The sequence below is a fragment of the Protomyctophum parallelum genome (genome assembly GCF_964188405.1).
Source record: "Protomyctophum parallelum genome assembly, chromosome: 7".
Taxonomy (NCBI): Eukaryota; Metazoa; Chordata; class Actinopteri; order Myctophiformes; family Myctophidae; genus Protomyctophum; species Protomyctophum parallelum.
In genome coordinates, this window is record NC_139705.1 from 36,061,999 (window position 1) to 36,076,918 (window position 14,920).

A 14,920-nucleotide genomic window follows, 5' to 3' on the forward strand; every position below is an offset into this window, starting at 1 on the left:
ACTTATTGGGCATGAGGATACAAACCACATATTTACTGAAATGCAATGCATCAATCCAAACATGTTCAATTGATTGTTTCTACATATTTTTGAACCACAAATGCCCATTGATGAACCTACAAATCGAATTGCCAGTTTAAGTAAGTGCCATGTTAAACATGCTATAGATAAATGGTATAAAATGTGTAATTGTGTGTAGAGTACAAGAACAGCATATCACAGTCAAGCAAAGAGGACAGTCATGAAAAACATCATCTGCACTCCTGCCCCCCTGGACACAGCTTGGAGTAGATTTGAGAGCATCAGTGTCTGCCCATAGGCCATTTACACCTATGAATTCCACCCAACAAATCTAATTTCACAACCTGGCATAAGATTTTAAACCCACCTTTGATTGGCGTCTTGAAACTTGCAGTTGTCAGGAATCTTGATAACTATGTAGTTGTAGATCTCTTCATACACAGTTGCGAACACACACTTTGTTGTTACAGGTTTTCTGGCACAAGTTCTAGATGGTTGCATAAAGCAAAAAAAAAAGAAAAAGAAAACAGAGGGGGAGACTAGCACAAAAAAAGGCAAATGCAGGTGCAATAACACTGCTTAGAAAAATGAAACAAAATGAAGACAGTGGGAGGAGATAAGAGGAAGAGATGGGGAGACAGTTGGGGGACTGAAGGGGGATAGCAGCCCACTCCGCACCCCGGGGTGACTCGGTGGTGCGGTGAGGATGAGGGGGCTAGGAGCAGCGTTGGGACGTGTGCTTTGTCAAAGCTGTTGAGTAGGCACAAACTTCTGGTTTCAGATCAGGTATTGTCTTCTCAGTTATTCGCGTAGGCGTAGGATTGCTTCTCTTCAGCGCGTTTCAAAAATGGCGTCTTTGTCTTTGGTCGTTTAGTTGCTTCTTTTATTTCAATCCTTGAAGTGATAAATCCTTGAAGTGATCCTTTTTTTCCTTGTCTTGAGAGGTGCAACGTCTTGCTTTATTTTGGGATGTTTGGCTTTAGTTTTGTCGTTGTGATCTGAACTTGAAGAAGCAGTTGCGGATGGTACAAAAATTCTGTTCTGTTTCACTTCATACTGTTGAGAAAGAATAGAGAAAGTTAGTTTAATACTTAAATTCCAAAATTGTACTAATCCAAAACAGCAATTATGTAGGACAAAGATTTTGAGTTAACATGGCAGCAATGTTGATCGATTATCGCCGTTATCGATCAGAAATGTCACATTGTGCATCCTGTTATTTTGCGTGGTATCATGAACGAAGCCTTGCCAAGTCTCAGTTCCATTCTCTCTCACTTGCATCCAACATTGGCTGATAAATAATGCTTTGTCATGGACTAGTGGTGGAACACCCTGTCATAGGGCTGCACGTTTCTAGTCCAGCTAGTATTAAGCGTCCATAAAGTGGGCAACACTGTACCATTAGCCTAACTGATAAGACGCTTCATATTCTGTCACATGAGAACAGGAAAAGCCCTGTGGAGTCAACTGTGGACCAAAGACCATAGAAAGTATCAGAACACTATTCTTCTTATTAAAAGGATTTACTTATTTAATATCATATTGTTTATGCAGTCCCTCAAATGGTTTTCTAAAGGTTTGAGCCTAAATCACCACTCAGATATACCCAGTCCAAATTATTTTTCTCTGCTCCCAAGATTTTAAACTGAAATACCACATTGTCCTCATTTGGCAAGTGGCACCATTTAGCATGCCAAAATCACACTTGTGTGAACTGAGGGTGCTCCAACATACATCCCATTCCGTGCTCAGCCAATCATCATCACATTCCATGGTAAACACAGTGACACACAAAGCTGGGCATAGGACAGGCTTGCATACCTAAAAAGAAAATCTCCACCCAACCCTCATCCAAGCTACTCCCCGACCAGGCACCCACATCTTTGATATTATAATACTGTGAATACTTGGATTACAAATAATATATTTATTTATATTTAGTACATATAACATAACGAGCCGTCGGTTTGCCGATGAGACATTTTGGGCCGATATAGATATCCGGTATAATTAATTGCTGTTATGGCCGATAACCGATATTACCGATGTCGATATGATCTCATTCTGTATTGAAAAATTATAATAATTTTGTCCATTTTGACAAATACATGTAACAGGGTATCTGCACTGCAGGCTTAGGCAAGTCAGATGTAACTTAAATACCTTTATATTATATATTAATATTGTGAGCTTGTAGATCTGTTCCAGCTGTTACTTTGGGCTTGTTTATCTGTAAAGACAGACCAATTAATCAGACCTATTAATAATCGGTCTGATTGATTAATCGAACCAATGCAGATTAATCTAAAAACAACTCAAATCGGCCGACACCGATGCGTTTGCCGATTAATCTCCCATCACTACACCGCCTCGCTCTTCAGGGATTCTGTGTGTCTGAGGAGACCACGCGAAGCACCACCACCACCATTTTTCCCTCTGCCCGAAATGACAATGGCTGTTTATTTCATGGTTTGATGCTTCGCTATACTGGATCGACATTATTCTAGATACTGATTGTGTAAAAAGAAAGAAAATCAAGTCGACCGTTGGTAGACATAGGACTTTTTTTTTGCCCTAGTCAGGGAGACTGCATATGATATATTATGGTAAAGAGCCGTCTGAGAGAGGTCGATACACACCTCTGTGCCCAATGCCCATGCCCCGCGTGAGACCCAGAGAGAAGAATCGGCAGATATGCTGAGAAAGCCTGGTTGAGAAAACCTGATTGGTCAAATAATTTTGGAGATAGAAGAGACGTAGAGGCGGCAAAAAGAAAACAAATGGGGGAATTTTTTAATTCATGGTGTAGGTCCTTTAAGACTAGATTATTTGCCCTCAAGATTTACACAGCACAGGCATAAAAATAGGGTTCCCTCAGCTGCCTCTGGACAGCCCACAATGCCAGGCAGCTGACTAGATGCAGCAGGCTGGTTGTGTGGATCAACAAGTCCTTGTGCATACCTCCCATTCAGACCATGTTGATATTTCTGGCACAGTTTCTGACTAGGGACCGCTGCTTAATCATGATACAACTTTGATGTTGTGACACTAGCTATACACCAGCAGAATGTGGTATTGTACAGCTTGTCCGTGTTAAAAAGGTTAGGCTTTATGTGAAATGCAGCAGCTAATCTCAAACCAAGTCAGAGGAGATGGGTGTGTTGTGTTGTTAACCTTAATACAGCAACATGAAAACAATCTTGGCTGACCACCAGGCCAGAGATACATGATACCTATTCTGCTATGGCTGTGTCGCAATGGCTCCCATCCCAAACTAGGATGGTTCAAAAATACTGTTGTAAAATGGCATTCCAACTTCCAAGCACCCCTTCCACACACCCAGCTTTCTTGGTATTTCAGACTGGTAATTTTGGCATAATCCGATTGAACTAGTCTGAAGGTCAGATGCCGCAAAATATAAGACAAGGATGTACATGTGCATCTTTTCGTTTTTATCATACTTATAGTATTCTAAAACTAGGGCTTGGTAATCTTTTCAGCTTTTTTGAGTTTATGTATAGCCTTGGAGGCATACAGAAGCATGACCTGTCATCACAAGCTCAGTGGGTTAGAGGTTTCTGGCAAATAAACAATGGAAATCAGCCTTCTTAGACCTGATTTTCAGCCAAGAACACACTCCTCCCACTGAAACACTAGCAGTGATTGGTCATTTCAGCACTTTCTAACGTGTTACCATTACCAAACTACATCTTAACTGGGCAATAATTAAACCAAGACATGTGGCAACACTTGACAAAATGCAAGGTAGTAAACAAATGAACCCAGTCCCTGCCAGAGGCCTCAGTAGTAGTGCCCAACCTGATCAATATTGACAAAACATTACTGAATAGCCTTCCTCAAAAAAGTTACTTATTACATTTGAAAATACAACTGACATCCGTTATTACCTTTGTCGTTTTGCCTTTTAAGAACAGAGGAAAAAATGACGGTGGCGACGGCAAACGGGCTATAAAAAGTATAATTTCTTTGTCAACCAAATAAGCCAGCTCTGGTTTAGATTCCTGATTAAACACCTCGGTTGCCTTATAAATCTACCAATCAGATTTGAACAAGCATGTACCAAGTATGTGGTGTTTTATGAAATTCGAATACAAGCACCAGTACACACAAAAACATTTCGTTATCAATCGTTATTACATGGTTGGCTGGTGTTGGGGCTAATCACACCTGGGCCTGAATAACAAACCGGCGTCACTCCGAAATTGGTGACTCATCGAAATATGTAACTAGAGAAGTTTGTATAGAAATTGCTAGACATCAACCACTCCCGATTTATTTAACTGTCGTGACCGTGACTCGCCTATAGTACTTAAGTACAGTAAGCAAACCTCAAACAGTCCAGTGACAAGTCCATTAGTTCCCGTTGAACTGCTCTGGGTGGCCATATACTCCCTCCCTCACCCTTTGTGCAGCCAGGAACGGCCTTGAAATAGCGCCCTCTGGCGTCACATAATTCGAGAGGTCACTAATGTCGACACGACCGCAGCATTGACACCCAAGAGCAGCGCTGCCTGCCATGTGATTTCCTAGAAAACAACCGTTCTCTCATCTTCTCATCTCTGGGGCCTGAACAAACACGTTGCGGCTTGCGGCATGTCGCAGCCCCGAGTCCCCCCCCGCCACACGCACGCGCACACACGCACGCACACACACACACACACACACACACATACAGCTATTATCGGCAAGACAGTCAACACAGGAAGGCATGCGTGACCATGATTAGACGTTATATTAAATATACCACATATAACATAACATGCAAACAGCCGGCGTTTGGGAGTGATTGGGACAACGGCTTAGCCTTAGTGGAACAATATACAATGCTACTACCATCGCGACTGTGTCGGTCCGACCGAAGAGAACAGATTGCAATCCAACAAACAACGCATCTTGTTAGCCAGCTTGTAGATCTGTTCTTGTCGGCGAGCGACGGGATGGTGCATTATTTGAAGCACTATAAGCACATAGTATAACAAAAAGGAGAGCAGCGTCCGTCTGTGACAAGTAAGCATCAGGCCTCTATGTTAGCATGCTGCTAAGCCAATAGCCAACATGCTAACCGCTGTGTTGTGTGATTTAATAGCGACGAGGACAAACACCGCCGCTGCACTGCCCCCACCCAGGAGGCCCGAGCGGAAAAAAAACACACTACACTGCGAAACAGCGGACTCCCGTCGACAGACAACCACCGCTCGAATTACTGTCACATGTGCCGACCAGAAATATACACAAAGTGACTTTTATAATGATGAAAATAGCAATAAACTCACCCCAACAGCTTTCAGCACTGTCACCAGCGCCGCTAGAAGCAGCACGGCACATTACGTAGTGATTAATGACTGGGACTACCGCGAGATTTCAGCCTCCTCTCGGGGAGACGGAACAAAGAGTATAAAAAGGAATGAGAGCGCCATTACATTACTACTACTAGCCGCTGTTGTTATGGTCCCGCGCAATGAATCCTGGGGGAAGCCACGGCGTCACGTGCCAAAAATAGCCGATCTACAACATCACGACGCGGCAATCCGCGATCCATTGTGATCTTGTAGATTGGCTATTTTCTGCGCGACACCGTCGTAAACATCGGAGCACAAATTAGGCATGAGAGACGAGAGCGGACTATTTGTTTTCTTAGTAGCCTATTTCGCAGTCTCTGTGGCATGAGAAAACATACGTTTACATTGCCAAAGCAGGTGTGCACATATTTTTAAACAGTTGAAAAATGGGTAAAGTACCGGTATATACAGTTGGAGGGGCACAGCATTTTGTAAACAGAACTATGTCACTAGCTAATATTATGTCAGATTGTCAGTGTAAAGTTCTTGAACACATCCCGTTTGCTGAAATGCGGAAGTGACGTACAATCAAGGCATCTTGGAAATTCTCCATAGTTGAGTTTAGTGGACTTCACAACATAACATGACCGTACATTATCTGTTTACTTTACACTACATTTGATGTACAAACAGGTCAGGTATGTTGCATACACAGGCCTGACTTGCAAGCATTTAATTCGTTGCAAAGAAGAAGAAAAAAAGAAGCTTTGGGCCTAGTTGTCGACTCGTCTCTATGTAAGCTTATTATTAGGTGTCGTTACTCGTTAGTGAAAGATTACGTTAAACTGTTTTATTCAGTGTAATCATAATGGCGTGTACTTTAGAGAAGGTCCTGGGCGATGCCCGGACCCTCCTGGAAAGACTCAAAGAGCACGACACTGCAGCAGAGGGACTGGTGGAGCAGTCTGGACAGCTCAGCCTGAGGGTCCAGGGCATGAGAGAGGTGGGCAATGCCCTCCCTGACAAGGTAACATAAATAATTACACTTTTTACGGTCTGTGGATGTTTAATTACATAATACTGTGGTTCTCAATTTTTTAAGTGCCCCCAAATTACAGGTATTTAGCAGCAGAATCCCCCCCCCCCCCCCACAAACACACACACACACACACACACACACACACACACACACACACACATTTAGTGCCAGGGACCCCCATACAAGATTTGTGTTGTTAAAATGTTTAACACATAACATTTTCAACTAAATGCAAGATTTTCCAGTGTCACATTTGATCTAGTGTCATCTGATGAATGTCTCCTGTGTTTCCACAGTACATGGAGGAAAACTCTGAGCTTCAGGAGCTGACCAAGTACAAGCCTCATGTTCTTCTGACACAGGAGAACACACAAATCAAAGAACTGCAACAGGAGAATAAAGGTAACACACACCACGTCACCATGCTCATGTGTTTTGTCACTTTATGAGGCCTACATGTTTCTCCCCCGTGTTTGACTTCACTTCACGGCCACTTTAATAAGTTTCGACCTGGCTCCCCTATTTCGGGCATTTATTTTTCTGTTGTTTATTTTACATACAGTGGAGTAAATAGGGTTAACTACAAACTTTAATCTCTGCCACAATTACAGTAGGCCTATGTCTTTACTGTAGCCAGTGACATAACTGATTCTGATTTCTGATGTTTGTACCTGTATGGATTGTTTAATAGTGCTCGCTATTAAAGTGCAGTGGCTTAGCCTTAGGAGGTAGAGCAGCTATCTGGGACCCGGAATGTTCTGGTTTGATCCCATGCTGGCTATTCCTTTATTTCCATTTGTACCTTTTGAGCCTTGCACCTATAAGAATACCGGTACTCTACTAATTTGGAGTGTTGCAGGTTTTCTGCTTCTGCAGTATCTCTTCCTCTCTGGTTTGATCCCATAGTTTTTCCTGGCCTGTCCTTGAGCAAGACACTGAACCAAGAACTGCTTCCGACAAAAAAAAAAGTAGTAACTGTCTCCACAGAACTATGGCTGTCTCTCGAAGAACACCAGTACGCGCTCGAACTGATCATGGGTCGATACCGTAGGCAGATGCTACAGCTCATGATGGGAAAGAAGGAATTGGACACCGGGCCTGTGCTTAGCCTCCACCAAGACCATGCCAAGGTAAAGTGGGCTTCAAATGTGGTGCATTTTGCACCATCAGTTCCTAAAAGTAGGGCAACAGATAAGGGACAACTTACGATATTTTAAATGTCTCTAGCATTCAAACCAAGCAATATTAGCAATTCTCTGGGAGCCTTTCTAGTGTTAATATCTTAGTTGGGTAGAGTGTGGAGCTTGGGTGTTTTCTGAATGTTGGGGGTGGGGGAGATTAAGCTGTTCCAACACGTGAGACATGGCCAAAGCATTTCCGGGGTCCTCAGCCAAAAACGTTGTATTAATCAACAAATCGATCATGTGTATCAATCCCAAAAGTCCAGTATGGGTTGTGCTCTAACTTCAATTACATTTTGAGTGACAACTGACAACATCTCCTTGATCAAATGCTTCTCTCTCATTTAGGAAGTGCAGAGCCAGGTGGAGCGGATATGTGAGATGGGACAGGTGATGAGAAGAGCTGTCCAGGTGGACGATGAGCATTATTGTTCTGTCAGACAGAAGCTGGCTCAACTAGAGGTAAGAACAGTGTTGTGTTGGGGGACAGGTTGTAAGGGCACACTACACTCTGTTTAGAAATGAAATGTTCACATTTCAGTCAAGTAATTCATTTTTTACCGCTGTTTCAGATTGAGAACAAGGAGCTGCGAGACCTACTGACCATCAGTAAGAGCTCTGTAAAAATACCGAAGGAAGAACCAACCAACCAACCAGCGACAGCACAAGAGTCGGTGGAATCGCCATCGGTGGAATCGCCATCTGTGGAATCACCATCTGCGGAATCACCATCCGTGGAATCGCCATCCGTGGAATCACCATCCAGTGATTAGAATGGTATCTGGGGTCACCCCTGAGGAGCAATCAGACAGGGTGTGGCTGCATCTTCAACTTTGTTCATCACATTACTCTTCAATGTAGGCTGGAATTCAGTCCAGTCAGCATTGCAATATGTTTTAGCATATTGCTTGTGACTGTTAAAAACATCTACCTGCAGCCAGGCATACAGGGGTGATAGATACTCTTATGTTTCATGAATTGAGTTTAACCACATGAACCCTTGCGCCCCTACTCTGGGGAGAAAAATAATAATGGCTGATCCACAATCTCATGTGGACATGTTGTGAGCTATTTTTGGCAAAGATATTTAGTAGTGAGCTATTTTTGGCAAAGATATTTGGTATTTGGGGTTAATTTGAGAAATTAAATAAATTGTGTCTAACTGTCTACACAAGTGTCTGTGCAGATTGGAGTGAATTTGAACAATACCTTCTCAAGATTTGCATTGAGATGGTATTGTTACCACTATACCATAAAATATATAAGGAGAAGAGCTACAGCACTGTAAGGCACAGACGGGAGGAAAGGACCCTCAAATAGGAAAGTGTTAGTGGCATTGGTAATGGTAATTTTTATTTTATTTTAGCCAAAGAAAAACACGTTTGCTTTTAAGGACATAGTTTCTACCTCTTTAGTGTCCCTCTGCTGACCACATGCTTTTTTTTAAATGGTTACAAAATGCTCATTATCATCTATGCTGTTCAGTAGGAGTCAGTCCAGTGATGATACCTTAAGCCTGAGCCTGCACTGTTTTTCTTTGGAGGATGGATGTGCTATCTTGAATACAAGCCTTATAATCAATCACTCCTGTGCTAATATGACTCCTGGCTATTTCACAAGCTTGCCCATCTCACTTGCCTGGTGTAGAGTGACAATGGATTATTTGTATGTGATTGTCTGATATGTTTTTGATACGTTTTGTCAAAATCTGTTTGTAGAATTCATTAACATTTTCCAATCCTTTGACGTCCTTCAGTGTGTGCATATAGTAATACAATTTTTCTAGTTTTCAGATTTGGGATGCAGGGTAATCAAATATCTTCTGAGATTATCACATTGTCACATTTTTACTTAGGTTGTACAAATCACAATTTAAAATGGTCAATCCTTTTGTCTCGTAAACATCAAGCAATTTGACACTGTATGTAATTGCAAGTTGTGTATCATCTCAGGAAATCTGATTTTTTTTAAGGTAAATGTGCTGTAGTGACTTCATGTCAAATAAAAGTTAAAAAAAAATTGTATTCATTGTTGATATGACCCTCTACTATCAATGCCATATGTTTTATTTGTCTTTTATTATGCATGCATGGGTTGTATAATGCTCTAGAATGCTTTGCTTTACTCTGTTACTATTCATTTGCAAATTAAAAGGGACCTCTTAACGTCAAGCCCTGAGCATAATAATTATGGGCCCTGAGCACCTGAGCCCTCACAGCTGTGTCGCTAGAGGGCGACATCTATCGTGCCCAACAACAGATATCGCGAGACTTCACTCGGTGCCGAAAAGAGCAAATCTACAAGTTCACAACATGTAGCGGCCGCGACGCACTCTGAGCTTGTAGATCTGCTATTTTTGACAAGCGACACCTTCGTACGACGAAGTAAAAACACTGCCCGTGCTGACGTTTCAAGTTCATTTGAGCGGCGGTGTATGTGACATTTCGTAGCATCCATTCCACACCACAGCCACAAGAACAACATTAAAACATGTCTGAAAAAGAGCTGGTGAAGAAATGGGACCGGTGCCTCGCAGACTGTGCCGTCAAAGTCGGTAAATAGTCGGCTAACTAAAACCGCATGAAGAGCCAGTCTAATCTGACAGCTAACGTTAGCTCACAGATGTCATTGACTCACTATAAGAGGAGGCTAACTATATTTAGCCAAAGGTCTAGATAAGGACACAATTTATTTATTTTCATATAACATAAACTATATACATCTTTAACAATGTTATTTTCCCTCAATAGTGAGGAAAATAATGATTAAAAAATATGTTGCTTCTTAACCTGCTATTTAGAAATGTTGATTTCAATATTATGCAGGTACAGGTCAGTCAATGTGCTACATGTGTTGTCCTAAATTCACCTTAAAATGGACAATACAGACTTTTGTTTGTTCCATATGGTAGGCTACACTTAATACGAAAAAACAAACCTAGTCCAAGCTGAAAATGATATATGCTTCCACTTCCAGTTAAAATATGAGTATATCTAGACGCAGACTTGTGTTATGGATGCTTTTTTGTCTTTTGCATCTTATAATTAAAGTAAGAGTTAAATGAAAAGTTAGGGGAAGCAATTAGCTTTCTTGTCACCAATCCCTATTCAACAAGTATTTTGAGTAAACGAGTACTCGTGCTTGCCTACTGTTCTACTTGTCCTATAGCCTGGTTGCACACATTAAAATGTGTCTTGACTGAGTAATCAGATTCCAACAGGGAGAAATCCTGAGTATTAATTTAATAATAACTGTAATTGTAATAACTGTATACACTCAGAGTTAACTAACCAAATAAAGCCAGTTACACTTGTAACTAACTACACTGTAGTTATAAATGTAACTGGGTCCATTTGGTTACATTGTACACTGAGTTACAAAGGGATAAATTACTAACAAAGATGTCAAAATATAAATTAATCTGTAAAACGGTTAGAAGCATTGGAATCAGATTTCTCAAGCCACCTCTGGTGTGGTCAATACATCTATTAATGTGTCTGTCTTTGGTACTTAACATAGTTTAAAAATTATACAGATCTACAAGTGTATATTGAGTTGCAGTGTGACGCCTTGAAGCTTGTAAATGACCTATTCTTACTATTTTAGATTTACTTTGAAACTGTTTGACATGCCCAAAAGAGGGATCAATATTATTATTAATTGATTATTTTGGATTATTTAGTTTATAGTTTATTAAAATGAAAAGCTGTTGCACCCCTAATACTCTTCTTTCTTCTGTAGGTGCTGGCATGGGGCTAGGGATTGTGTTTTCAGTGGTGTTTTTCAAACGTGAGTAGTTTCAAAGCATTTCATGTTGCATGCCTTGTTAAACATTAAATTAGCCCCAAGGTAGTCTCTTGAGCAAAAACTGTTGACTCACAATTTTCAAATGATTCCGCCAAACAGTCTGTGCAACTGAAGAGACAGGAGTACGCGGATTCCCGCCTCCCCCCACTTGTTAGATTTGCACAATTTGTACTAATCTAAATCAAAGTAGTCGAAGTCTCTATAGTTTGCTGCTTTAAAATGAAAATGAAAAATATATTTTAACGGAAATGATAAACAGACAACAATTTTCAGGAGGCGTAGTTACAAACTCTTGTGGAATTTGCTGACTTGAGAGTCTAGCTCCAGGTTTTGTACAGGAATTAAAGCTGAAATCCGGAACTCATTTTAATGAATAAAATGCTATTTTAACAAATCTGTATGTCGAATATGTTAGTCATTATACACAGTATAACTAGCACATCTTGCAGTGGTTGCATTGACAAATGTAGACCATCGTATGAGGTAGGCCATCTACTGCCGCAGTAGGTCATTCACATATTGGGAGGTGAAGTGGCGAACAGTCAACACCAGCGTCCTCACTTCCCACATTCACACACCAATAGTGGCAACCACTGGAGGCAATGGACACTTTGAGATGTGGACACAGGACTAGGAGCCAGGATTCGAACCGCCGACCCACGTAACATTGGACGACCTGCTCTACCTCCTGAGCCACAGACACTCCCACAGCCTCAGGCTAACAGAATGCAGCTTTAAGCTACATTGTTAAATGTATATAATGACCTTTCAGTGGGTTTAATCATGGATAATTTTGTCTGGTTACTTTAGTTACTGATAACACAGGGCTGTACTACTGTAGGCTACAATCAAAGGATTGCATCAGGCTATACAATCAAAGGATTGTATTAAGGAATCAAAATGAGGGAGTGAAAAGAGCATGGCAGCACCACATTCTTTTGTTTGTTTTATGTCATGAAGTGTTTCTTTGTATTAATGAGCGTGGAATTAAATTAAATTAACTTCTGTGCTTCTATCATTCACAGGGCACACATGGCCGATTTCATTTGGCTTAGGAACGGGGCTTGGCATGGCATATTCCAACTGTCAGAACAATTTGAGATCACACTATTTAGTGCATAGAACAAAGGAGGTGAGTCTTTCCTACACATACAATAAAGTTTCATATCTTTATGAAAGTGATGTATTGTTGCTCCAGCTAATTCATTTTTTTCTTTTCATTATTTACAGGAGTAATAGCTGGCATGTCATCGTGGGACTGTCTTTTCTTTCTCCATTGCCTTTTTTGGCGGGTGGGGGGGTTCACCATTTGCACTGTTCTTTAGTTTCCACTTAATTTGACCATAAATTGACTTGAGTTTGCTTTGTACATGCCTGTAACAGGTCAGTTTGTGTTTATTAATAAAATAGTAAAGACAAAAGAAGCAGTCACTGTTTTATTCACAAAGCAGGCATACTGTACATTCGACAGGGTTTGAATACAATGAGGCACAGTTCAACCACTTTCAACCTGACCTCACCACTTGTCAATGAATGGTGAAACATTTCATAAATATTATTGTCAAAAATAGTGAAAGCTCACAAAGCTAACCATGCATCACATTGTGACACGTTGTGTAGTTGTAGATTTGTCTATTTTCAATGTACAACGCTGCTGTACAACAAACTATGAAATAGGGCATAAAGTGGTTGAAGTGTGCATTTGATTTATCACCAGTGGTTAAAAATCTATGAATAAACAACAAAGTGAGACAAAAACATAATAGGGAAAAAAGGACGTGGAAATAAACGAAATGCAACAAATTGTTGTGTATACATACCGTGCGTGTTTCTGTGGCTGCATGGAGCATCCCAGCGGGATACACTGAAACAGCATTCTATTCTGGATTGGACAATAAAGCAATAGCAAAGATCAAAAAACAGCAGTAAAACAAGCAAGGCAGTAAGAACAAACGGGTTTAACTCAACTAAAAGCAAGAGTAAAGAGGTGGGTCTTGAGCTGTGATTTGAATATGGCTACGGAGGGTTAAGCTGTAATGGGAGTTTATTCCAGGCTGTTGGCCGATAGAAGCAGAAAGCTGCCTCACCGTGTCTTTTAGTTGCCATGCCTTTAGGCACCTCAAGCAGGCCAACAGTGGAGGACGGCCTAGGACATAACTAGGTAGACAGTCGAGGAGGTAAGAGGGTCCATTTAGAAAATCAATCCTAAAAACTACTGGAAGCCAATGTAGTGAGGCTAATACTGGGGTAATGTGTTCTCTCATCTTAGTTCTAGTTAACATTCTAGCTGCTGCATTCTGTACAAGTTGAAGCCTGTCAGTTGTTTTCTTTGGCAAGCCAGAGAATAGTGCATTGCAATAATCGATACGAGAGAAAACAAAAGCGTCCAATATAGATATAGATATGTTCTAATGCGTGCAATGTTTGCAAGATGAAAGAACGCGGTCTTGGTAACCTGATTAATATGCGCATTGAAATTCAGTTCAGAGTCAATAATAATCCCCAGATTCCTTACTGAGTTATTTCCTACAGTGAAGTTACCAAGTCTGTTTCTAATTGATACTTTCTGATCATTTGAACCAACTATGAGAACTTCTGTCTTGTCCTCGTTTAGTTTTAAGAAATTCTCACTTATCCAGCATGTAATGCTGGATAGACAGGTCAACAATGGGTCAAGGGCAGAGGGGTCACCTGGGGCTACAAAAATATATAGCTGAGTATCGTCAGCATAAAAATGAAAATGCCCAGAATTGAGCCCTGTGGAATACCAGAACGGAGTCAGCTAGATTGACAAAATAGCTTCTTCCCGACAGGTATGAGGAGAACCAAGACAGATGTATTAAGAAATACATCATGAAACATAAAAACTAACTTATGGCAAAACATTTCATGACAAATGATTAAAGAACTTAATGTAATGTAATTGTATGCGCATGAGAACAGTCTAAGAATCATGTAAAAAATAAATACAAAGTATGTTTTGTTTTTCTAGTGCTCGCCAATCACAAATGAATACATTTACCAATAAGGCAAAGAATTAGAATGTACACAGGAGTCATGAAAATTAATTGAAACATTTCAAAGTCATTATGTATGAAAAGGGTATCTTTGAAAGACAAAGCTAGTCATTATGCATAACTTCTAATTAGCCCCTGATAAAACAAAGCTATATAGAAGCTGTACAATTACCATAATCCAAAAAGCACAAAAGACACACACCCACCATGTCCAGAATTAGCTAGATGGCTGTTATTGTGCATGGGCATGCATTAACAACACACTCCTCCTGAGATGCTTTGCGCTGGGAGGCACGCTGGAGTGGCAGACACAGGGATTAGAACGAGCGGGGATATAACCACTTATAAGCCATATTTTGTTTATACTTTGTTGTACTGCGGTATTACGCAGTGAAAATGGCCGATCTACAAACTAACAACGTGTTATGTGGTGCGTTATGAGCTTGTAGATCTGCTATTTTCAAGAAATGTTCAAAAGTGGCTAAAGGTACTTTTACCCCGACTGTCATACTTTGAGTGCACTTATTGTGAACAAAGCCTGCACTGAACAGCTGC

General features: G+C 40.8%; 3 protein-coding genes across 14 annotated transcripts in view; 2 read left to right on the forward strand and 1 right to left on the reverse strand.

Annotated features, from left to right (window-relative positions):
• Window positions 1-5,418, reverse strand: part of csde1 (cold shock domain containing E1, RNA-binding) — a 26,810-nt gene extending 21,392 nt beyond the window's left edge. For all 10 annotated transcript variants that reach the window (XM_083768346.1, XM_083768352.1, XM_083768351.1 and 7 more), the window contains exons 1-2: window positions 5,316-5,418; window positions 389-1,077 (exon numbers count right to left, since the gene is read on the reverse strand). The gene's annotated coding sequence lies outside the window, so the exon portion shown is untranslated. The remainder of the gene's footprint in view (window positions 1-388; window positions 1,078-5,315) is intronic.
• Window positions 4,870-9,559, forward strand: sike1 (suppressor of IKBKE 1). 3 transcript variants are annotated; one of them, XM_083768358.1, is made up of 6 exons: window positions 4,870-5,049; window positions 6,206-6,348; window positions 6,657-6,762; window positions 7,348-7,490; window positions 7,890-8,003; window positions 8,114-9,559. In XM_083768358.1, exons 2-6 carry the CDS (start codon window positions 6,316-6,318, stop codon window positions 8,312-8,314), a joined length of 597 nt encoding a protein of 198 aa, XP_083624484.1. In that variant the 5' UTR covers window positions 4,870-5,049; window positions 6,206-6,315; the 3' UTR covers window positions 8,315-9,559. The 3 variants fall into 3 exon arrangements, with proteins under 3 accessions (XP_083624484.1, XP_083624482.1, XP_083624483.1); XM_083768357.1 differs by lacking the exon at window positions 4,870-5,049 and adding an exon at window positions 5,672-6,116; XM_083768356.1 differs by lacking the exon at window positions 4,870-5,049 and having other exon boundaries at window positions 5,670-6,348.
• A 369-nt stretch (window positions 9,560-9,928) lies between these two features.
• Window positions 9,929-13,094, forward strand: micos10 (mitochondrial contact site and cristae organizing system subunit 10). The gene is made up of 4 exons (XM_083770309.1): window positions 9,929-10,095; window positions 11,283-11,330; window positions 12,374-12,480; window positions 12,579-13,094. Exons 1-4 carry the CDS (start codon window positions 10,032-10,034, stop codon window positions 12,582-12,584), a joined length of 225 nt encoding a protein of 74 aa, XP_083626435.1. The 5' UTR covers window positions 9,929-10,031; the 3' UTR covers window positions 12,585-13,094.
• The last annotated feature ends 1,826 nt before the right edge of the window (window positions 13,095-14,920 follow it).